Raw genomic sequence first — 25,050 nt, 5'->3', positions numbered from 1 at the left:
AATTCAACAACTTAAGAAGATAGAAATATTGGAATGAATTTATCATATGTGACACAACCACTCACCTTCTGAGTATATTCTCAAGGTGGACCAGTAAGGTTTTGAGAAACACGTGGTGGGCTGCATGCCAGCACCTTTGAAAAATCTCCTTGTGTGTCTGAGGTCTAAAGATGGAAGCAGAAAAAAAATCTATCTGAAATAGGCTTCTTGATTCCATGGAGATGACAGGATCCGAGCTTGCAGAGGACAAACGGCAACTCTAGACTACCAGAAACAAAGTGAGAATAATATTGTACAAGATAGCAGGACTGTCATGGTAGAAAAAAATATAATGGCATAATTCAGAAGTAATGTTGTCCGTGGCTGATTGATAATGAGAATGATGAGCTGTCTGGGACAGTCACACTTACATCTTTTATAAACAATAATGACAAATATATTTAGTTCAGGTAAAAGAGAACTCAGATCAGCAACCACACAGGCCTCAAGACTTTCCTCAATTCCCAGACTATAAGATGTTTAATATACCTAGTATCCTGTTCAGTGCTTTGGAGGAAATCTCCTGCAATAGAATCACAACTGATAAGCACTTACAGGGCCAAGCATTGTTCTAGTCACTTTAAACTTATTAATTTGTGTATTACCCACTTTATTTCAATGAAGTACTAGTATTTTCATTTAACCCCCCCCAAAAAAAAAGAAAAGAAAGAAAATGAGGCACAAGAGATTAAGTAAGTTGTCCCAAGTCCCCTAACTAATAAGAGAGAGGGCTTAGATTTTAACCCAAACATTTTGGCTTTACAGCTAATACTCTAAGGCATGACACTAAACAGTCTAAAATATTTACTATGTTCTTTCTCCAAAAGAAACCTAAGTTAACATTTTTGTGGTACACTGAGGAAAGGTCAAATGCATGACTTTGGGGGAACTATGGAAGAGTAATGATAAATTATTACCAGTTACTACAGGTTCATAATGCCACTCTAAAACTTGAATTGGGATTTTGATAACTCACTCCCAGGGTGGTCATAGCTAATTCGGGTACCATAATTCAGGTAGGCATACATTTACCTTATTTAGTAAATCACTTAGTCACAAGATGTTTATTGAGCATCTAATGTGTACCATGTATGGACATCGTATCTTATCCTAAGTGAATTTCCTCCCTTTTCTAGGCCATGCCTTCTCTATCTTCATTATCTTCCTCTACCTAGTCATTAGAGTACCGTCAGTCACTCTACTATCTCTCCTTGACAACCTTATCTATTTCCATAATGCTGGTCATCAATTACATTAAAAATAATTCACAAATTGACTTCTGGTTTTGTGGAACTAAAGCCCCATATATTCTATGGACTGATTGAAATTCTCATCAAAGTTTTGAATATATTTAATGAAGCAAGTAATATAAAGCTTTTAAAGAGATCATTCCAGGAAGAGAGAAGAGCAATATCATGAGGAGAGGAATGTTCTGGATGTGTTCAAGGAAAAACAAAGGGAATATGGTTGGGACAAAGTGAGCATCTGGGGGAGGAGTATAAGAGAAAGCCATAGAAAAAGAGAAAGAGACAAATCATGTGGAGTCTTATAAGAAGCGTGACCATAGGTGTAAGCTTTGCCTGGGAAAGTAACAGTTTATGCCTATGTTCCCAATGTCTAATAAGATTTAGTATTGTAGAACTCAGAAATATCCTGATCTGATGACATTATATGGTCACCCTAATTTTATCTGGCCACTGAGGATATTGGCTGTTGCCTCAGTTAGATGAGAAGCCACTATGATAATGGATGACACAATCTGGCTTGCAGTTTTAGAGTATTTCTGTGACTGCTCTTTTGAGATGACTGTGTGTTAAGAGCAGAAACCATGAAAACAGTCATGAGTCTATTGCAATATTCTAAGCCAAGGATGACAGTCGTTTCTACCTGGGCAGTAATAGAAGTGATGAAAAGTAGTCATGTTCTGGACACATTTTGAATACAGAGCCAACAGGAACTGCCGACAATTCGGATGTATGGTTTAAGAGAAAGAGAGATATCAAGCATGAATCCAAGGCTTTTGGTCCAAGTAGCTGGAATAATAGAGTTATAACTAAGATGGGGTAGACTAAGGTAAAAAAATTTGAGGAACTCAGTACTTTGAAGCTAGGCATGTTACATTTTGGATGGTTATCACTCTTCTAACCAGACTTGCTGGAAATCAGAGGAGAGGTCCAGGCTAGAGAAACAAATTTAAGAGTTTCAGCATATTCCTTTTACATCCTTAGAAGCAGAAGAGATCAGGCCAGGTGTGGTGGATTACACCTGTAATCCCAGCACTTTGGGAGGCCGAGGCAAGAGGATCACCTGAGGTCAGGACTTCGAGACCAGTTTGACCAACATGGTGAAACCTCCCTTCTACTAAAAGTACAAAAAAGTGGCCACAGTGGTATGCGCCTGTAATCCCAGCTACTCGGGCGGCTGAGGCGAGGGAATCACTTGAACCCAGGAGGCGGAGTTTGCAGTGGGCTGAAATTATGCCTGATTGCATCCAGCTTGGGCAACAAGAATGAAACTCCATCTCAGAAAAAAAAAAGAAGAAGAAGAAGTAGAGGAGATCATGAAATAATGGAGTGTAGAAAGAAGAAAATATGAAAGCCTGAGATACTTTAATATTCACAAATTGGAGAAATGAAGAGGAAGCAACAAAGGAGACAAGGTCATTAAGATAGTTTGATACAATATTGGTGAAAACATTCTATATAACATGGCATACTTGAAAGATCTCCTCAAATCTCCATATTCTCTAGTCTGCCCCATTGAAGGTTTTCAGAAATCTTGCAAATAATCACCTCTTGAGTCAATGCAATAAACAAAAAGGCTATCATCTATGGCTAATATTTTTTATTAACAAGTTTTTCTCTGATATTTTGCTCATCCTTTTTCTCTTTATTGCTTTAATCTTCCTCAAAAATACTTTTACCTTTAAAACTCCTGAAGGCTTTCACTAAAATGCATTGAATTACTTTGTATTTTTGGACCATATCTGCTATGATGTTTATTAATAGAAGCCGGGTTGCCCTTTGAGGTCCATAAAATTTAGAAATAGGAGTTATGATATTTCTAAATCACATAGAAATATGTGTGATTGTGTGAGAGAAATCACGCCAGTTTAGTGATTGTGTGAGAGAAATGATATACTTTCTATTGTCTTGAAAATGAGATACCCCATAATGGAGTAGGAAATGAAGCAAAAGTTAAGCTCTGTCTTTGGTTGAGTTCCCTGAAAACAGACTCTAAGGCAGCTAATGACGAGCAGAAGATTTACTGGGGAGTCATCTTGGGAGATACATCTGTAAGGAAATGAGAAATGTAGGTTTAGACAGAGGGGGAAGCTGACCCCATGCAATTGACAAAGGTTTCTGAGGACTCTACAGGAAACTCTGGAACTGAGATGGCCCTTCAGAGTTGCTATAATTCACAGTAAGAGGGATGGGTCTTTGTATTCCGAATCAGACAGTCGTTGACTGTGGGCTGAAATTTGGAAGGGGTGGAGGTTATATTTGGTAAAGCAGTGTTCATGACTGGGGTAACTCTGTGTGACAGACACTGCTGTGAAACCTAACAACTATTTTCAGGTGGCTGCTATCAGCTGTTATCAATGTTTTGGCTTTGAAAAGGGCATACATGTGGATCACCAAATTATAAGCTCATCCTATATGTTCAGTACTCTTCTAAACACTATAGGGAAATATATCACATGATTTTCCCTCTTTAGGTGTGTGTTGTCTAGGGTAGATAGGTTGAACCCATATGAAGTGGCACAAAAGCATTCAAGACAAGCAATTAAGTGCTAAATTGTGCTGGGCTAACTAAAAAAGATATAGATAGTAGATGAGAAAAATAATTGGCCAATGATGATTATATTTTCAGGACTGTCTTCTTTAAAAAGATAAAATGTATTGTGCAATAAAAAAGAGTGTTATTTGAGTAAATGCTGGTGAAAGGGAAAACCACTTTGGACTAATAAGAAAACAAGAGAACAAATTGAAGAATGATTATCCTGTGTCCACAGCACAGTGAAGGACCTAGGCTACCTAAATACATTCATTTTAATTCAGCCACAGTATTGAGCAATTATTAAATGCAAGACTCAGAACCAAGTGCCCAAGAGGATTCAAGGAGAATAAAAGATCATGAAATTTAGTAGAAGTATGATGACACAAGCATGTCATAAGACTTAACATAATAATTTGAATTAGATAAATACAAGACACTAGTGATGACAGTGGCTGTAGCCACCATGCAGGCTGTAGCAGGGAGGCACAGGGAGGCACGGCTGGGGCTGCACACTCCATGGAGCTGGTGGGAGCCCTCCTGCTTCTGAGTTGGTGCGGGAGCTCCCCAGGTGCCACTGCAGCTGTTCAAACTGCAGCTGCAGACACAGGCCTCCCACTCTGTGGAGCAGGCAGGAGCCCTGCCTTCCTGGGTGGGGCTATAGCCACCAAAGCTGTGGCTGTGGATCCAAGCCTCCCTGTGCCCTTGGAGGGGGCAGGAGCTTCTACGTGCAGCTATAGCTGCTCTCTCAGGCCCAGGACCTGGGCATCTCTGTAGCCTGCATCCTTGAGGGCCCGGGAAGTTCCTCCTCGCACATCCCTGCAGGCTTGGGGGTGTCTGCTCTGGCTGTTTGGCATCTCTCCTCTGCTGCCCCAGCTCTGATCTCACCCCCGGTTGCAGCTGAGCCCTCAGGTCATGAATAACAGCGGGACACAGAGTCCTGGGCAGAAGTTGATGGGTCCCTGATAAGGCCCCACCTTCAGGCTAGAGAGGGCCTAAAGGTTAGGGGCCAGGCTGCCAGTCCCATGGACTGGAGTGGGGACTCGTGGTGCCTCTGCTGGGTCACCCATGGCCACCCATGACCAATTGGCAGGCACTTCCTCCCCTCTGAGGTCCATAAAAGCCCTGGGCTCAGCCAGAGAGGGCAGATGGAGAGGACAGAGAGACAACAGGACAACCAACTGCAGAGAGGAACTACCCTCTCTGCTGAGAACTTCAGAGACCTGCAGAGGCATCTGAATAATCTGCAGAGAGGAGCTACCCTCTCCAGGGCTTCTTCTCTGCAGACAACTGAACACTCCACAGATGACTTGCCTGTGGAGAGGAGCTACCCACTGTGGGTCTCATCTGAGCTGTTGTAACACTCAATAAAGCTCATCTTTGTCTTATTCACACTTCACTTGTCTGTGTACCTCGTTCTTCCTGGATGCAGAACAAGAACTCAGGCTGAACGAGGCACCATGGCCACAGAGGTTTCCAGCCAGAAAATTGACACCCCAAAGATCCCATAACACGAGAATGGCACAAGGAATGAACAGTCATGTCCATTTGGAGGCTCTCAAGACAGGCTACATGAAGCAGGTGACATGTGGTGCCAACTTTAAATAATATAATGTTTTTCAGGTAGCAAGAGAAAGGAAGATCACAGAAAATACTGTAAGGAAAGAGGTGCAGAGTTAGGAGGCATACTTGGCAATTTAAATTATCCCAGTTTCAGACAGGGCATGGGTTTCAAGTAGTGGTGGTGTGAGAAATGAGGCTGGAAATACAGTCTAGACATGAGGCCTTAGAATAGCAAGGTGATGAGTTTTTATTTTGTCTGCTTCTCAATCTAGAGTCATAAAAAGGTTTAAATATTGGAAGGCTGTTGCTTGAGGAGAGCACAAAATCAAGGGAAACATAGGAAGCCATGGTCAGATTTACAGGCAATGAAGAGATACCCATTGTGGGACGAAGGAGGCAGATTGGATCTCCATTTTAGGAAAGATGAGGATGAGACAAAACAATTTTAGCAGGGAATCAGAACATCTTTTCTTCAAAGATGAGACTGAAGAAAGAGTCATAGAATGTAGACATGCTTGCTGGGAAAATTAGGTTAAGGAGGGAAATGGAGTCAGGTGGAGGGAAATGGGGTCAGGCTGAAGGACAATATCAAAAGTTAGGCAAGAGACGTTTCCATTTAATAAGGACTGAGTGGAAATTTACACAACTTCAGCCTTACTCGCAGCTTTCTACGTGGCAATTAAACATGGCAGTGATTCATTTGGAAGGGTGGTTGAACATGATAAAATGTGTGACTGATTGGAGAATACTAGGTCAGAGGCAGCTAAGTCTATTTGGAAATTATCCTTCTGCAGATGGTGGATGAAATCATCTTGCTCCAGAATGAAATCATCAGGGACCAAACTTCCAAAGGAAAGGGGAAAAGAACAGCATGGTGTGTACGTGGTGAGAAGGAGGATGTGGAGGAAACATCACCAAGGGTCTGACTGGGGATACTGTAGCTTTTAATTGTTTTTAAAAAGGAGGATTCAATTTTGAGGGCTGAGGTTGTGATTAATTCAGGGCTATGAGGAGAGAGAGGAAACTGAACAGAAGGAAGGATTCATTAGTGCTATTGATAAAAATGGTTTGGGACTGATTTTCAAATTTTGTCTTGAATTTAAACCACCTGGAGACTGTCCTCAGCCGAGTCAGCAAAAGCACAGCTTTGAAAGAGGTGATCACTTGCTGTGAGAACCCAACAAAGCACAGCATTATGCAAGGAAACATATCAAGTGTCTCTGGGAGGGGCTTGTACTTTAGCTTCCTTTGAGTCTTTAGGCCTAAAATTCTGACTACAGATGTTTTCAATTTATGTTGCTTTTTTTTCTCATTAGATTGGCTAACAAGTGTGATCATTCTGTATCTCCAGCCGCCTTTCATTATAGGATCTATCTCGTAACAGTTTCAACTGCTGGGAAAATTGTTCACATTACCATTATAGTTCTACATTTCTCTATTTATTACCACTTGAATCTACATTTGTACTTCACATATATGCAGACTAATTTTCTGCTATATCAATGGCATTTAACCATAACTGCTTATATGCATATGCTTTTGGTATGCACTCTTTAAAATGAGGTGAATCATATTCTTTGATTACAAATAAATGCATCTGGGAGGCCAAGGCGGGAGGATCACTTGAGGCCAGGAGTGTGAGGTCAGCCTGGCCAACATAGTGAAACCCCGTCTCTACTAAAAATACAAATATTAGCTGATGGTGCACACCTGTAATCCCAGCTACTCAGGAGGCTGACGCAGGAGACTTACTTGAACCCAGAAGCCAGAGGTGGCAATGAGCCAAGATCACACCACTGCTGTTTAACCTGGGCAACAGAGCAAGACTCTGTCTCAAAAGAAGATACAGAAATGACCAAGAAACATATTAAAAAATGCTCACCATCACTAATTATTAAAGAAATGCAATTAAGACCACAATGCAATACCATCTAACTCATGCAAAAAAAGGCCATAATCAAAAAATCAAAAAATAATAGATGTTGGCATGGACACAGTGAACAGGAACACTTCTACACTGCTGGAGGGAATGTAAACTAGTACAACCACTGTGGAATACAGTGTGGAGATTCCTTAAAGGACTAAAAGTAGAATTACCATTTGATTCAGCAATTCCACTACTTGGTATCTACCTAGAGGGAAAGAAGTCATTACACCAAAAAAATACTTGCGTGAGCACGTTTATAGCAGCACAACTTGCAATTGCAAAAATGTGAAACCAACCCAAATGCCCATCAATCAACAGTTTCTTTATCCACCCATATATGTCTTTATCCACACACATATATATACCACCCATATATGTGTGTGTATATATGTATATATGTATACACATATACATATTCCATCATATATATGTGTGTATATACACATATATACACATATATATATGATGGAATACTACTCAGCCATAAAAAGGAACCAATTAATGGCATTTGCAGCAATGTGGATGAGTTGGAGACTATTGTTCTAAGTGAAGTAACTCATGAATGGAAAACCAAAACATTGTATATTCTTACTCATAAGCGGGAGCTAAGCTATGAGGATGCAAAGGCATAGCAATGACACAGTGGATTTTGGGGAATCAGGGGGAAAGGGTGGAAAGGGAGTGAGCTATTAAAGACTACAAACTGGGTGCAGTGTATACTGCTTGGGTGATGGGTACACCAAAATCTCAGCAATCACCACTAAAGAACTTGCTCATGTAACAAAACACCATCTATTCCCCAATAAACTATGAAAATACAAAACTTTTTTAAAAAAAGAAAAAGAAAATCAAAATAAATGCAATATTCAGGGCATTTTTTATCCTGTAAGATAGTCACATAATATGAATTAAATATCATTTGAGGTTTTTGTTGATAGCATCAAAATAAAATCCAGCAGAGAATTATGAGCACATTTTTATAGGATTTTGCTAAATTTTTACAGTTTTGTCTCTAGAGCTCCTTATTATGTCTCACTAATGCTTTTGTCCAGTTCAATTTTCAAATATAATTTTCATTTTCTTTCACATTTCATTCTGTTGGTTTTATTGAGATTAGTCATTAAAGTATGAAAATGAGAATAAGAGATGTGTTATAGCATTAGACATGGCTTCAAGCTCTCTTTTCTGACTTCACAGTTACCTCTGACATCCAAGGTTTAGAATTCTATGACTAAAAAGTAATATTCGTATAATACATATTCCTCCTTCACTCTTTTCCTCTTGAACATCTGCATTCTCCAGTGGTCTGTTTCGGGCTCACTAGTCTCCACTTTTGTGAAAGATTGCACTCACATTGAAATCTCAAACAACTACTGGATGTGATGGCTCACCTATCTTTATGTATAACCCTGACTGTCTCCAGCTAGATGCTCCATGGACATAGAACACATGTCCTCAGCCTGCCCGCTTTGCTAGTTCCCATCTCAGTACATGCCAGCACCTTCCTTCCAGTTTCCTAAGCCAGAAACTTGGCAATAATCTTAAAATCTTGGTTCCTCACCCTCACTCTTTCATCAGATTGAGCTGATGCTTTTTCTTAAATATCTCTCAAATCCATCTCTCTTCATGTGCAGTGACATGAACTGCTCTTTCCTGCTTTTCTTATACATTGTTCAACTAATCTTTCTCTTTTCAGTCTTACTCACATTAAAAATTCTTCCTTCAGTATTGCTGCTAAGGTGATCTTTTTAACGTGCAAATCACGTCTTACTTGCCAAAACACTTCAATATTTTGCAGTGAAACTTGTATTGGTATTTTGGGTGGTTCAGATTTTGTTCTAAGGGATTGGCCTACATACAAGAATTTCAACATCCTTGGCCCATCTACAAAATCCCTAAAATATTCCCCAGTCTTTATTATAACAACTAACACCCTACTCACACATTTCCAAGGGCACTCTAGAGGGTATGGTTACACACCCAGCTAAGAACCACAGATACTTTCCTTAAAACACCTTCAAAATAATTTTCAATCTCTTTATTTCTACACACAAGTCCCTCTATGATACCTCTTCCTGCTTCTCTAACTTCATCTCCCACCAACCCCTTGTATGCAATCTATTACAGAAACTTCCCACCAGGGGCTCCCCAGGCAAGGCCATGACTTTTAAGAACTCCATGCCTTGATCTATGTTGTTCTTTGTGTCTTACCTTCTTTCATTGCTTAAGACACTGTCTTTAACCTTCAAGACTCATTAAGAAAGAGTGTATTCCAGCTACTCTTCCTTGCTTCCTCTCCTCTCCAAATTCCAGTCTAGCTTAGATGGCTAGGTCCCATGCTTCTCATATACATACCTAATTAATGTTAGTTATCACCATGTATTTATTCAGCTTAGTTGGTATGTTGGTCCATTTTACCCATTAAATGGTATAAGCAGCATATAAAGCATGGAATGATTTCCTGTACCATGTGCTGGGAAATAATTTTACATTCCAAAGCAAAATATCAGTATCTGACATGAAATCCACATGAAAAGCATGTACCCACAATAGATTCTTAGTCTGTAGTGTAAATAACCTGGCACCATTGTGAAATTGTTTTTGTCATGTTAATTTTTAAGTTCTATTCTATCTTATATCTATACTTATTATTTACATTTGTGGAGTGTTTTTTATCTTTTGTTGTTTTTTGTTTTACAAATAACGTTTTAATTTACTTGTCATCAGGTAAAATCAACAGCCCCAGAGGACATCCTAGTGTGTACTACTCTATCCTCAACCTCTGGCTCACTTTTGGGCCTACTACCTTCTCACATTTATGGGAACTGTGAATAAACCAATTAGAGAAAATGACTTTAACTATTCTTTCCACATTCCATGGGAAAAAACAGACAAAAAATATATGTGTTTTTCTGTGTCTTCTTTGACACTTAATACTATCAGGTATTTTAATGTTTGTCAAATTCTGATAGAATTCTATATCTTATTGTTTCTGTTGCATTTTTATTTCTAATGATATTAAATATCTTCCACATTTATCAGTTTTTATATTGTGGCTTTTGTAAATTACCTGTATAGGACTATGCATATTTTGGAGGTTTTTACAGAAACTGTATTAAACCATTTCTGTAATATATATTACATAAATGTTCCCAACTTGAACATGCTTTGAAGCATACTATTGAGAGTTTTATAATATAGTTTTTTTTTTTTTTTATGGTAAGAGCTATCTTGCAAGGGCTAGCCTTGAACTCCTGGATTCAAGTGATCGTCCCACCTCAGACTACTGAATAGGTGGAACTACAAGTGAGCAGCATTGTGCCTGGTTATAATACAGATTTAAGATGTATTTTAGAATCTGATTTTTCATCATTTTATTATTTATATATTTGTTTTCTACCGATTTAAGATGTATTTTAGAATCTGATCTTTCATCATTTTATTATTTACATATTTGTTTTCATCTCCATTCCAGGATTATTAAGCTACTCAATAATTTTTATGCAAATATATTTAGAGGTTTTAAAAATTGAATTAGTTCATTTGGGAACTGTTTTGGTATAAGAATTAAAGAAAGAAACATGCTTTCAAATGATAGTTACAAATTTACTTTAATAGTATTTACTGAATAAACAGGAATTAATTTTTTCTATATTAATTCTAATATAGGTACATAGATTCACTTCTAAATATTTTTTGTTCCCTATGACCGGTAGCTTTTTATTATTTTTAAATATTTCCTTGGGCCAGGGTCCACCTTTATTCACCATTTCTGTTTTGGAGAAGATTTTTTTTTGTCACTTTTCTTGCAAATTTTTCATTCCAATGACCTTTAGAATAGTTTTGTCATGTTTTCAGTTTTTATGATCTTATAGGGATTTTCAGTGGGAATATTTATTAATTTAGGAAAAATTTACATTTTTCAAATATTGAGCTTCCCTATGTTAAGGTAGGTTTAGCCCTAATTTTATTTTACATGTCTCAGTCAAGTGTTATGGATTTTTTCAATCGGGTTCTGCAAATTTCTTGTCACGTTTAGGTATATGTTGTATGTTGCTATTGTTATTGGATAATAATCCTTTATTCAATTGTGTTTCTGTCCAGTAGTACTAATAGAAACAGTAACATAATATAATGGTAATAACGATGTATGCTTCACACTAGTACATAAATGAAGTATGATTACTCTCTGAATGTATTTTTCCAGTTACACATAGTATACAATGTTTCATCATTCAGTGAATGTATGTTGAACATGCACAAATACTAAGAAAATTTTTGGATCCTGTGTAAACGGTCTGTGCCTTTGTAACAAATAGAATTAATAGAAAAGACTGACACCTACCAAATAATCACACCCTTTATAAAACATTCTAATTTGTGCTATAAATATATTTATAAGAAGAAATACAGTGTGCCAAGAAAATTTAATGGGGACTATCTTACCTGGATTGTGGTAAGGAGTGAGGAGCCTAGTAAAGATTTTGTGAGGATGAGGCGTTGAGAAGAGTTCTGAAAGGTAAGTACAAGTAAACTGGGCAAAAAGAATACACATACAAATGGTTTTCAGTAGGACAGGGAAGAAGCTTTTAGAAAATGGAAAAAATCCCATGTGAGTGGAGCACAGAGAAAGGGAGATAGTGGTGTACGGAAGCCTGGGAAGAAAGCAGGAGTCAGGTCATGCCAGTACCTCATATTTGAGGATTTTTGTCTCTATCCTAGAAGCTACCACTGAAGCTTTTTATAATAAGATGAGTGCATGTGTGCTGTGTTAGCTAGGGTGGCAGGAGAGGGGGAGGGAGAGGTGACATATTCAGATTTTTATTTCAAATTGATTTCTCTGGCTGTAGTAAGAAGAATGGATCAGAAGAGGGCAAGAGTGGATGCCTGGAAACCTGTCAGAGGCTATTGAAAAAGCTCAGGCGAGACATAATAATTATGTGACAAGGATAGTGGCAGTGTAGATCAAGAGAAGGATAGGACCTTAGGGAATATTTAGGGGGCAGAATTGGAAATATTTAACAAGGATGGGACTCGCGTGATCTGGGAGAGAGAGAGAGGTGACAAAAATGACTTTCAGGTTTCTGGCCTGCCTAAATGGATGGATAATGAGGCTATTGTCTTTTTTTTCTTTTTAATTTCTGTTAATTTTGAGAATTTTTATTTGTATTTTTAAATAAATCAACAAGAAATGTATGCCACCGTCCTCCCCCAGTGTAGATTATTTCACTTTTTATAGTGTGGAATTTGAGGTGTCTATGGGACATGAAAGTAAAGAAATCCACTGACAGATCAAATATATAGGCAAGAAATTTGAGAACCTTGGAATGGTCTGGGCAGGCTTTTATTGGTAGCATTCCCAAAATCCAAATAAGAAGTGTTATTTCTGTAGTTGAAAATTGTTAGTGTTTGTGACTTAATAGTATTACCACATATTTCTGATGCATCTATATGAACTTATATAATCTGTACAGTTTGAACTTGAAGGAAGTCAAAGAAAACTCACACATGTTTTTAGGCATATAAATACTCAAATTTAAGATATACAGGTCAAAATATAACCAGTTTGGGGGAAATGATGTTGTAAACTAAATATTGAAAATAAAACTGAAAACAATTAGGCTAAATTCATATGTGATACACTTTGAGACATATGTCTTATTATTACAGTTTATTCAGTCATGAAAAATCTATTGCTTGCCCTTTTTATCAATACTACTACTCTGATATTTTTAAGGGCAGAGGCAGTGATAATTGGTGTCATGTTGCCTTTGTGGGTAATGTTGTAGATAGATTTTCATTTATAAGCCAGTACACATATGATGGAAGGTATTTGTTGTATCTTTTAAACAAATGGCAAACAAAGTATACCACCACATCTCCTTTTCACTATTGGAAATGAAATAGATCTAATATAGTCAAAGGAATTCCACAAAACAAAAACCACGGACATGACAAAAGCGTGCATTTAATTGGATGCTTTGCAGAGATACATGACCAAAGTTGTGTGCATGGCTTGTCTTTTGGGATGGTCCCAGCTGTTTATTTTAAAAGAAAAAAATTAAAATAGAGCCAACAAATGCAATTAAGAAAAAAAAAAAAAAGTCTTGAGACACAAGGGGACCTACATGTTCTGGTCTAAGAAGCGTGCAAGTATCACAAAGCATTCCAGATACAGTATGACAGAGGAACAATGAACAAGCATTGGAACAATGCTCTTTCTTTCAGAAACGGGAAGTCTAACAGTTATGTTTTCACAATGGTAGTGATTAAACCATCTTTATTTTTTAAAAATTTTATAGGAAGAATTTTAGCACCATCATTAAAGGAAAAATAATAATACCTTTTCAGCCCTGCCTATCTCCAGTCTTGAAATAATAACAGAAGCACATAGCACCTTTCAGTATCTAAAATATAAACAAGAATAGTAAGTCCATCCCAGCTGCTAGAGATGAGGTAGCTCATGCTAAGAAATGTTGGGTCATTTTTCCTATGAAAGTTCAAAGGCCAAATGGTCTAATTCCGATCATCACATTTGATTAGAGTCAGCTCCACAACTGTTTCTAGATCTTTTTCTTCATTATAGGCTTCAGGATGATGAGATTGTACATGTGGAAGAGTCTCAACTTAGAGTCCTTGGACATATGTTTGTAAAGTTCTATATGTCAATTATTTTGCATTCAATATCTTCTTAAATAAGAAAGTGTAAATTTATTAAATGGTATATACTAGTGTAACTTCTATCCATATTGATAGATTGAGTCAAGAGGAGAAAGATATCTTTAAATTTGAATGAGAAAGATATCTAAACTTATAGTCTTTTACAAAAATTTAAGAAGTTGAAGTAAATTCACTTTGTTCTCCAAAATGCCACTGAATATATACTATTGAAAAATTCTATTTAAGACAGTGAGAAACTTTTTTTTTTTTTAAGATTCTCCTAAAAGAGTTTCTATTATAGTTACACAATATCAAGACACATATGTAGGTCTCAATCACAAGTTAAACATTTTAAACTCATTTTTAATTGACAATCTTGGAATGAGAGGTCACAAAAGGGCACTAATTTCTATTTTTCAACTGCAGCCAAGCAAAATAAACATGTGTTGTGGCTCTGTATACCCCACTCTTTAAGCTACCTGCCAGGAAGAAGAATTTCCTCATAAATACTAAGCAACTTTTTCATTACACTGAAATAAACTGAAGAAAACGGAGATTTATTTATTCAATCAGTTTACTTTCTGCAAAGGTGGTCATTGTCATTGGTCATCTTAAACCTACACTGTTGTATTGAAAAATATTTAAAATCAATTAAAACTTGAGGATTGTAAGTAAAATAAATATTCTGAAGGATAAGGAGGCCAGGCACTTAAGACCATATATACAATGCTGATGCAGGATCAGCCACTATTTCAAGAGTCTCAGGATCAACTTCAAACAGTCAGAGTTCTTGTGAATGGCGGTGGTCATTGATGGTGGTGCTCATTGTCAATGTATCTTGGCTCACTTTACACAAAACAAACTGGCCCAATTTCAACGCCGAATTCCTGGTCTGTGCTGCCAACATCCACAGGGGCAAGATCTATGATGGGCAAGCGTGCCACATTCTGTGTTCTATATTCAAAGACAGTCTTGCCCACATTTCCATTTCGCTTCTGAAATTAAATGGTGCAATGGGTTAAACGTACATACAATTTTTTCCAAGTATGTTACACAGCAACCTTCCCAGACAACTTTTATAATGTAAAGGCAATGATTTTTAGAGTACTACCTAAAAAAAAAAAAAAAAAAACCAATGAAAACATAAAGTGAGATATTAGTGTACTTATGTAACAGAATTTCTTTCATGCTTTAAGTAAATTTTCTTTGTTCTTCTGCAGCTTCCCAAATGGTCACTAGCAACATAAATTATGAAAGCTTTTTTGTTTTTCACAAATGAAACTATAATTCACCATTCAGTATTATTTTTGTTTTATATCTCAATATGCAAGTGGGGAGACTTACAAATTGGTGAAAAACTAAAGTATCTTGGATTGATTATGCATTTTATAAATAAGGCATTTTAAGCATGGGACTGAGATTCTGTAAGTTAAATAACTTGGAAAAGAACCAAAGAAAGTCTGCAGAAGAACTGGATCAGATCTTAGGGATCCAGTTCTTTCTTTACTATATGGATTCAAACCTCTATCACGCTTCATGTGCTAACACACACTCAAGTTTACCCTAAGGAATGACTATAAACTGCTATTATGCTCATACACAAGGTAAAATCGCCCCCAGTTCTAGAGCCGTAATAGTATTTTTAACAAAAATAATTTTTTTTTCCTCAACTAGACCAATGTAGATCAAAAAGTACTTACAGAGCAAGTGTCTTGAAGAACGATATACCGGAATCTAATATTTCCCTCTGCTTTGATATCTAAGTCATTTGCCCCTTTGAGAACCACAGCTTTTTTGAGGTTCTTAGCTTGATCATCCATGTATCCTATACTGTTTTTACAGATGTAAGTAATGTTCTGGGAGGCTTCTTTTGATAAAAGGCGCAAGAAAGTCATCTGAGTAATGGCTGTATTAGGTGACTGGTGGTCTCCATAAGCAAACTAGAAAAACAAAGAGTCTTTGTCATACACAAGACTGAAGCATTTCATAATGCCTTACACATGTATAGATAAATACATAAATTGATTTCAGATAAATCAATTTTGAAGAGTATTACTTTAATTATTGTCATAAAGCAAGCTATTCTACCTGTACATCTAAACATATCTTAAAATGTCTATGAATACTCAAAAGAACCTCTGTTCTTACTAACCCAAAGAGTAATGAAACCAATAACAACAATAATTCACCAGAACAAGCATAAGTATTTTTAAATCTGCTTCAATCATGTATCAAAAATAACTCATTATTTTTATTGCTAATTATAATAAAAATTAGGAATTAACTAGTAGTATAAAATCTTTTTACCCCAACTATTACATAATTGTAGGAAATATATATTAAAAGTTTTCCATGAGCTAACAAAATAAATAATCAAAAAATTTTTTCTAAAGATTCTTTCCTACTCACCTTCCACTTTGAGCTTTGGTTTCAGCACTCCCATTTGAGGGTTTTATTTTACATATCATATTAGCTAAATTACATTTCAACTATTTATATTTAAAATTTAAAATTTTGTGCTCATTAAATAATGATAGATACTAGCTTATCTTGTATACACCCATAATGTTCTCATATAATGTTTATTCTGAATGTGATTTCTAGGAAAATGTCAGAAGCAGAAGTGAGAAGAAAATTTCAATTAGGCTGCCATAAAGAAATGCAATATGAAATATTCACATTGCAACAGGCAGTGGCAAGGCCAGAGAGTTGTCTGAACACCAGACCATGACAGAAACAGGGTAGACTGGGACTCAGAAAAATATCAATAGACTTCATAACATTACAAAGATGCCTTAAGTTTAAATAATATTAAAAATTTTACAAAATGATTCAATTATTTAAACATTATTATAGCAGTTATCTAATATTAATTTACCATCTATCCCATAGTACAAGACCCTAAACTAAGAATTTTATATCCACATGGAAACTATGGAATAAACATTATCACCCTTACTTTAAGCTAGCAAAACTGACTCTCCCAAAAGTTCGGTGACTTTATAAGGCCCCAAAGTCAGTACGAGATCCTGGTGAGGTAACCAGGTCTCCTGAAGCTGAATATACAGAAATAACTGTTTATCAACTGTGGCAAGATCCCTTCTAGTACACTCCATAGTCCATGTCACATACATTAGAGGAATTTACAGTAAAAATAATTACTTTTCTATATTTCATCAATGAGAAAATTTTTAATTCAAAATTTTTGTTAACTTGACTCATAGCAAAACCTTGTTTATGCAATGGTATTACAATTGTAACTAATGAGAATATATCACTTCAAAATAAACATGGTAAAATAAGCCTGGTTAAAAAAATAGCAAAGTCCTAAATAAATCAAAAATATGTAATAAGTAGTAAAAAGTAAAGAATATAATTTTAAGTAAGCATATGAAATTACCTGAGACCCTCTGTTCATATCAAGACCATACCAAACAGGCTTATTGTCAGGAGATTTACTGGCCCACCAGGTTTTACGTGGTACACTGGATGGGTTTGCTGAAATACATGTTTCTCCTGTTTCCATGTTGCAGTAAACTTTGATTGCATCTTCAACAGAGCCTTGGTTAGGATCAATCCAGTATTCACCTATTTTTCAAAATAGAAATTTTACTAAATAAAGACAATCTCAATCATGATTATAAGTGTCCAAAAAAATTAACAGAGGGTTTGAAAATATATACCTACTGATTAAGGATTATTTCAAACAAGAGCGCCCCTTAAGAAAACAGTAACTGTTATGCATTGGGGGCCTTCCTACAGTCTAGTTGCTATTGTAAGGCACTTTGCCAAACCATGTACTTAAGGCTCAAAACATCCATGTGAAGGAAGTATCATTACCCCCATTTTACAGATGAGAAAACAATACTGAAAAGAGACAATCTACACAGTAAGTGGCTTTGCCAAAATAGATGTGTTCCTAATATTTTAAAGCAAATTAGAATTAGAGTGTAATAATGTAAATAATGTAATACAATAATGTAAAATAATGTAATATCAAAACCATGAGTAAAGTGAATAAATGAGTTGAATTACAATTAGAATGCTATGAATCATTTCATTGGCTCTTTTTAAAATTAATTTTCTCATATATAAGAGATTCTTAAAACAGGAAATACCAAGGCAGTGGTTGGTGGTAGGCATACAGTCAAATACACAATTTAATATGCATTTGCATATATGGATGTGTGTATATATACATATTTGTGTGTATATTATATAAATAGTATGTGAGAATTGCACTTTAAATGAAATGAAAGTGCCAGAATATAATATATAGAGTTAATAAAATTGCCCTTTCTTCAATGATAATAATTTTTAGCTATTCCTGTCAATGTCATTTCAAAGTTAACTTAAATTCTTAAGCACTTTGTAGCTCATTTGTCTCCTGTGACTTACGATCCCTCTTCTCTAGGTCGTATTGGATTAATTAAAACGACAGAATAAGGTAAACTTTAAGCTTGGTACATGCAACTAGGGCAGAACAACTATTTGATTCCAAAATGTCTTGGAACCTCATAATAATATAATCCCACCAGCAGATATTCCAGAAGTATGACTCACAGAACATTAAACTACATGAAAGGAATTACATACTTAAATAAATTTGGGAAATATATGCTTGATGATCCAACAATATGTTAACATTAAGACACTGACAGGTCATGTAAGTAAATAAACATTTTGAACAAAACCAATTATTTTCCACATTTCCACGAAATGCTTTTACTCCACAAAAATATCAATATTTTAAGATTTCTGGATGGAAATGGAACTACCATCATCATCTATTACAGTACTTTTTTTTAAAAAAAAGTTAACTTTTATTTTAGATACAAGGGGTACCTGTGCAGATTTGTTACATGGGAATATTGTACGATGTTGAGGTTTGGGGTACAGATCCTGTCACCCAGGTAGTGAGCATAGTATCTGATAGGTAATTTCTCAACCCTTGCTCCCATCCACACTCTCCCCACTGTAGTGACCTGCAGTGTTTATGGTGTCATATTTATGTCCATATGTGCTCATTAGCTCTTACTTATAAATGAGAACATGCGATATTTGGTTTTCTGTTCCTGCATTAATTTGCTTAGGATTATGGTTTCCCGCTGCATTCATGTTGCTGCAAAGGACATGATTTCATTCTTTTTTATGGCCACATAATGTTCCATCATATGTATGTACCACATTTCCTTTATCCAATCTACCACTGATGGGCATCTGGGTCGATTTCATGTCTTTGCTATTGTGAATAGTACAGTGATGAATATACGAATTCATGGGTCTTTTTGATAGAATGATTTGTTTTCCTTTGGTACAAACCCAGTTACAGGATTGTTAGGTCAAATGGTATCTCTGCTTTAAGTTCTTTGAGAAATCTCCAGACTGCTTTCCACAGTGGCTGAACTAATTTACATTCCCATCAATAAGTGTATAAGCATTCCCCTTTCTCCAAAGCCTTGTCAGCATCTGTCGTTTTGTGACTTTTTTTTTTTTTTTTTTTTTGAGACAGAGTCTCGTTCTCTCGCTCAGGAAGTGGCGCAATCTCGGCTCACTGCAAGCTCCGCCTCGCGGGTTCACGCCATTCTCCTGCCTCAGTCTCCCAAGTAGCTGGGACTATAGGCGCCCATCAGCACGCCCGGCTAATTTTTTGTATTTTTACTAGAGACGGGGTTTCACCGTGTTAGCCAGGATGGTCTCCATCTCCTGACCTCGTGATCCGCGCGCCTGGGCCTCCCAAAGAGCTGGGATTACAGGCGTGAGCCACTGCGCCCGGTCTGTTTCGTGACTTTTTAATGACAGCCATTCTGACTCACGAGAGATGGCATCTTATTGTGACTTTCATTTTCATTTCTCTGATAATTAGTGATGCTGAGCATTTTTTTTTCATGTTTTCACTAAATTGACTGTTTCCACCATTAAATTATAAGCTCCATGATACGTTTACTATTTTTATCTCAAATCTATCACTAAGTAGAAAATCAGTAGCATATTTTGGAATGCAGTTGAGAATAAAACAAACAGAAACAATGGGTTTTGCTCAAATGGGCTGCTGTCTACTCACCACTCTGCTTTGCGGAATGGCAAAGCTTTAGGTCATCACATGTGCGGGCTGGGTGCTTTTTCGAGCCATCGGGGCTGCGCATGGTTTCAATCTGACTACTGAGTGACTTCAGGGTAGCATGAACCCCTGGGTCCGTTTTGTTTTTGTCATCAGGAGCCGCCTGATCTTCAGTAAACTCAGGAAGTGGATCTGGCATGCTCTCATCATAGTGCCCCATGATATCCCCTAGAGCAGCTGTAAGGTGGCCAGGAGGACCCGGAGGGCCAGGTGGGCCAGGCTCACCAGGAGGGCCCTAATCAAAAAGAAATCGGAAAGACATTTAACACATTGTTTTGATTTTACTTAACTGGTAGAACTTGGTGCATAGGGAGTGCCAGTGAGACACTCCAATTTGACAGTAAAGGGAGATCTATGACTTGTGCCCTTTTGTAACTAGATGAGGGTGGTCTAACAGGCTGTATAACATTCAAGGATAAGAAATGATGCCTAACCATTTTTCAGGCAACATATCTTCAAGTCAGCATCTAAAATAAATAAAGATCAAAGCACAAAATATTTGCTTAGGTGTTTACCTTGAAGATACAACATATTTTCTGTTAATAGCATGGAGATGTGTGTTCATTTGCAAACTATTTTGGTCAAGGTACAATCAAAATGTTTTAAAAGTATTTTTGAACAGAAGCTGAACAAAGGATGCAGGGGAATAGTGGCTGCTGGTTCTATAAGATTACATGTCAATAACAAGAAAATACCCACAAGAAACACTCACAAGAGAATTATACTCCTACTTCTAAAGGAGAGGGAGAGACACACAGGAAGTCCTTTTATGTGCATTAATTACTATACAGATAAAAATTATCTGCCTAAGCAAAATTGAAGAAATAGTCTTGGCTTTTAGAGACAGGGTCTTGATACTATGTTGCCCAGGTTGGATTCAAACTACTGGGCTCAAGCAAGCCTCCTGCCTTCACCTCCTGAATAGCTAGAATTACAGGTGTGTGCCAGGGTGCCCAGTTCCTTAGCCTTTTAATTCACATAAATAGGGAGCTCTCCTGCCTTTTTTTTTTTTTTTTTTTTTTTGCCAAATAAGATACACTGAAATGAGAGGGAGATAAGCACAAAAAGTGGCAGAGACTACGAAATGGATCCTCTCTATTAATTCCCTTCTGCACTTCCCCAAGGAAGAACTCAGCAACTTGAAAGAATGAGGTGACAACCTGAAGAGACACATAGTCCACATCTCATATAGAGAGTAAGATCTAGGAGCAAGAACTCTCCAGAAGGCTGGAGTTCTACCATTGGCTCTGCCACTTGTTATATGGCTCCAGACAAGCTGCTTTCACCTTCAGTGCCAATGTTTCCTCACTCTCAAAGGGCTGTTACATAATCTTTATTTCTTTCTGTCTCTAAGGTCATATATTGAGTCCGTGCATTCCTTTATACTAATTTCAGGAGAAAAGACTTTTTTGATATATATCAAGGACCACTGAATCACAAAATAAAGTCAATCAAAGCCACATAAGCCAAAGGTATTCCAATTCTCTAGCTGTTTCCCATTCAGTTAGAGAAATAAATGAGTAGAAAACATTTCTCTTGTCCATAGGAAATATAAGACTATTTGATCCACATAAGAAATAAATATCTGGCTTAACAGTATTGCTATGAAGGGCAAAGCAAAAGTAAGGAAGAGAAGGTAAAGAAGACCAACGAGGAAGAAACACCAGAGAGAGAAGCATAAGCTCATATACAAACAAGCACATGAGTACACTTGTGCATGGAAGATGTATGAAGATGTTTTCCAGACCTGAGAAGCAAGAATCTAACTAACACAGTATACAGCTTTGCATCATCCTCAAGTCAACACTTCTGAAACTTTTTAACAAAAAGTTTTAATCAAAGTCCTCCCTGAATGTTGTTTTCAATGGAGAAAAACTTCAATTTCATACTCTTCATTGTCCAGCATTTTTAAGGAGTTTTCATGAAGTAATAACTATACCTCACAGACATTTAAAATATTGCCCTTGAGAGCAAATCAACATTTTCATCACTTTAATTATAAATACGATTATAACTTGTTCTTTGCTCTTATTAGTATCACATTATGCTAATGTCTGGGTAGGCTGGACTCTGATTTTATGTGCTCTAACGTATCTGTATTAAAATACTTGAAATGGTTACTTATATAAACTCTTGTGTAACTTCTAGGTTTGTTTTCAGGGTCCCTTAAGTCTTTTGTCAATCAGGCTGCACAGACATTTCTTGGATGGAATCCGTGCTATTGAAATGAATAGCATTTCTTGCATGTAAACCCTTGTGACTTTACCTCGGGTCCTGCTTCTCCTACACTGCCTCGTACACCTGGAGGTCCAATTGGCCCAAGTGGCCCAGGGCTTCCTTCTTTACCCAAAGGACCAACTGGGCCTGGAGGACCCTGCAAGAAACAAAGACCGCAGTTTAGATTCTGTGAAGAAAAAAATGTTACAATGCCTTTCTCTAATCAAAGAACTATTTTACATATGGAGCTGGTACAGTGATTTCTAAGACTCATTTTCTTACTGATTAATAAATGAACTTCTGGTACTTTGTAACATTTATGATTTCATGACATAAGAATTTTCCATCATCCATGCATGGTAAAAGACAAATATGAGTTTACATCTTTAATGGACTAGTCATCTACTTTTATTGGTAGTAACTTTCATTAAACCTCACATATTGTAAACTTAGAAATTCAATTAACTTGAAAGAAGAAAATGACAGAAGTTGGAGTGTTTTAGTGAAATTTCTGTGCTTATGCCTCAGAATATCATCATGGACTATTATTTTCAATTTTATGTAGGATTTGTTTACACTGTATTTAGATACACCAGAATTGCTTTGAATTATTTTTTCTAATTTTTTCTGCAAAATGTTTTCTATTTTCCTAAATAATCATGTACATCAATTGTCTTATGCCATCAATGACTTATTACAAGCAACATTAATACTAATGGAGAATTTCTAAAAGCTTCAAATATTGGCTTCATTTTATTATTTACTTCCAAATTAGCCTTATGTAAACTACTTCTGAGGAATTATCACAATTACTTAAAAGACAAAATATATTCAGCTTCAAAATCTGTCTCCACTTCATAGTAAATCCTATTATACCATCTTAAAAATTGAAAGTTTAACAGAAATTTTAATTAACACAATGTAACAAAATGAACTAACAGAGGAATATATCCAAACCCTAGGTAAGAAATTTTAATGCGGGCCCATGAGGTAATATATCATATTTCATGACATTTCTACTTAAAATTAATTGCTAAATAGCTTTTCTCATATGTGTGTTGCCAACCTCAGAGATGAGCCAACTCCAGCTTCAACACCATGAAAATGATACTCAAGCATTAGCAGTACATCAACAAAGGCATTATTACTTACACCTACAACTTATTACTTTTTGTTACTTACTCTTGGACCAAATGGTCCAGGGATTCCAGCACTTCCTTGTTCACCATTTGGACCCTAAGTAGGAATACAATAAAAAATGTTGCCAAAATATTTGGATCCTGCATTGTGCCATTCTCAAAAATGTGCTATCATTGACTTTAGCAGCATAAACTACTTTGATAAAGTCTTCAATCTCTGCAATGTCTACATGAGTTGACCAATGTTAAAGACATAGCTGTAGGAGTAACAGTGCATATAGCTTTTGCTTTATTTCTCCCCTACAAAATTATAGCTTATTATTGGCAATTACCACTTGTTATTCATCAAGATAGTCTTTGAACTGAAAAGAAGATACAAACATATCCATCTATTTTACAGGCAGATAAATGTTCATGTCAAGATACCCATGTATTTTCTACTGGAGGGCAGAATAACACTTAAAGAAATAACTTACAGGAGGGCCAGGAAGACCCTGAAGACCAGTAAAGCCTCTGTGGCCCTTCTGACCTCTGTCGCCTCGGTCTCCATGATCACCTTTGTCACCACGAGGTCCTTGGGGTCCCTAGAAATACAGATACGGCATGAAAATTACTTGCTACATATTATTGTTGAGACTACAATTTACTAAAATTTTGCTTTTGATAATTGTATTTACTACAATTTTGAATATGGTATTTTATATGGTTACTTATCTAAATAGTATTAGACCTAGAAATTTCTGTTTATTTTTCCCAAAGAATGGTAGGTGATCACTGAAAAAAGATATATAACAATAGTTTTCTAAATACTCATTTTTAAATGTTTATCTTACATTCATACTAAAATTAGATATTTTTGTTTGATCTAGCCTATCTGAAATGTTTTTTAAAGATTGTTTCACAGATTTAGTTGATATTATATATAAAAATATTGCCACCATATATAGATTCTTTTAAATTAAAACATTTCATACTTGCCATGTGTAACAATGAAATGATTTTAAATTTACATATGCAAATAAAACTAGCTGGATATGACAGTTGCAACTATATTAAGAAATTGGCAAAAACTTGTTTGAACAAATTAAACAGAAATATCATCTTTAAGCCACTTTCCTCTAAAGAACAAAGCAACTCTAAGTTATCCCATATCTGCAACATCTGTAACTAAATCCAGTGATCTTGATGCTGAGAAACTACAAAGAAAGCCATAGCTAAGGATCTTATTTTGGGATAGAAGCTACACCCAGAGAAGAGGTGAAAATTATCTGATCAATCTCAGATGTTTTGTTATGTTGTTAGTGGTGTTGGTTTGGTTTTATTTCAAGTCCTGGGAAATTAAAAACAGCTCCAGGGAATCGGTGGTTCACAGTAAACTGACAAGTGACATAGAGTCATCTACTATAGAACTGGCTTCTGTTGCTTTTAGTGTTTTCCCAAAAGAGAACTGGATCCCTATTTATCTGATTTGGGAAGATGACTGCAATCAGCAAATCAATTGGCTCTCAGGTTAACTTTTCTCTTATTGTTTTGATTTTGAATTTATATTTCTTAATTATCATACAGTATAGGAACCCATTTATAATAAAAATAAGATGATTTCAGTA

At 36.3% G+C, this 25,050-nt stretch overlaps 1 protein-coding gene across 1 annotated transcript in view; it reads right to left on the bottom strand.

Moving 5' to 3' along the window:
• Nucleotides 1-13,254: 13,254 nt before the first annotated feature.
• Nucleotides 13,255-25,050, bottom strand: part of COL5A2 (collagen type V alpha 2 chain) — a 158,203-nt gene continuing 146,407 nt past the window's right edge. The window contains exons 48-54 of the mRNA XM_033230908.1: nucleotides 23,920-24,027; nucleotides 23,487-23,540; nucleotides 22,354-22,461; nucleotides 20,031-20,322; nucleotides 17,367-17,554; nucleotides 15,667-15,906; nucleotides 13,255-14,961 (exon numbers count right to left, since the gene is read on the bottom strand). Coding sequence (XP_033086799.1) covers nucleotides 14,815-14,961; nucleotides 15,667-15,906; nucleotides 17,367-17,554; nucleotides 20,031-20,322; nucleotides 22,354-22,461; nucleotides 23,487-23,540; nucleotides 23,920-24,027 — 1,137 coding nt within the window. The 3' untranslated portion in view covers nucleotides 13,255-14,814. The remainder of the gene's footprint in view (nucleotides 14,962-15,666; nucleotides 15,907-17,366; nucleotides 17,555-20,030; nucleotides 20,323-22,353; nucleotides 22,462-23,486; nucleotides 23,541-23,919; nucleotides 24,028-25,050) is intronic.

The sequence above is a fragment of the Trachypithecus francoisi genome, unplaced genomic scaffold (assembly GCF_009764315.1).
Source record: "Trachypithecus francoisi isolate TF-2019V2 unplaced genomic scaffold, Tfra_2.0 Lachesis_group13, whole genome shotgun sequence".
NCBI classification, from domain to species: Eukaryota; Metazoa; Chordata; class Mammalia; order Primates; family Cercopithecidae; genus Trachypithecus; species Trachypithecus francoisi.
Note: the sequence above shows the minus strand (reverse complement) of the source record. Positions and strands in the feature narration are given on the sequence as shown.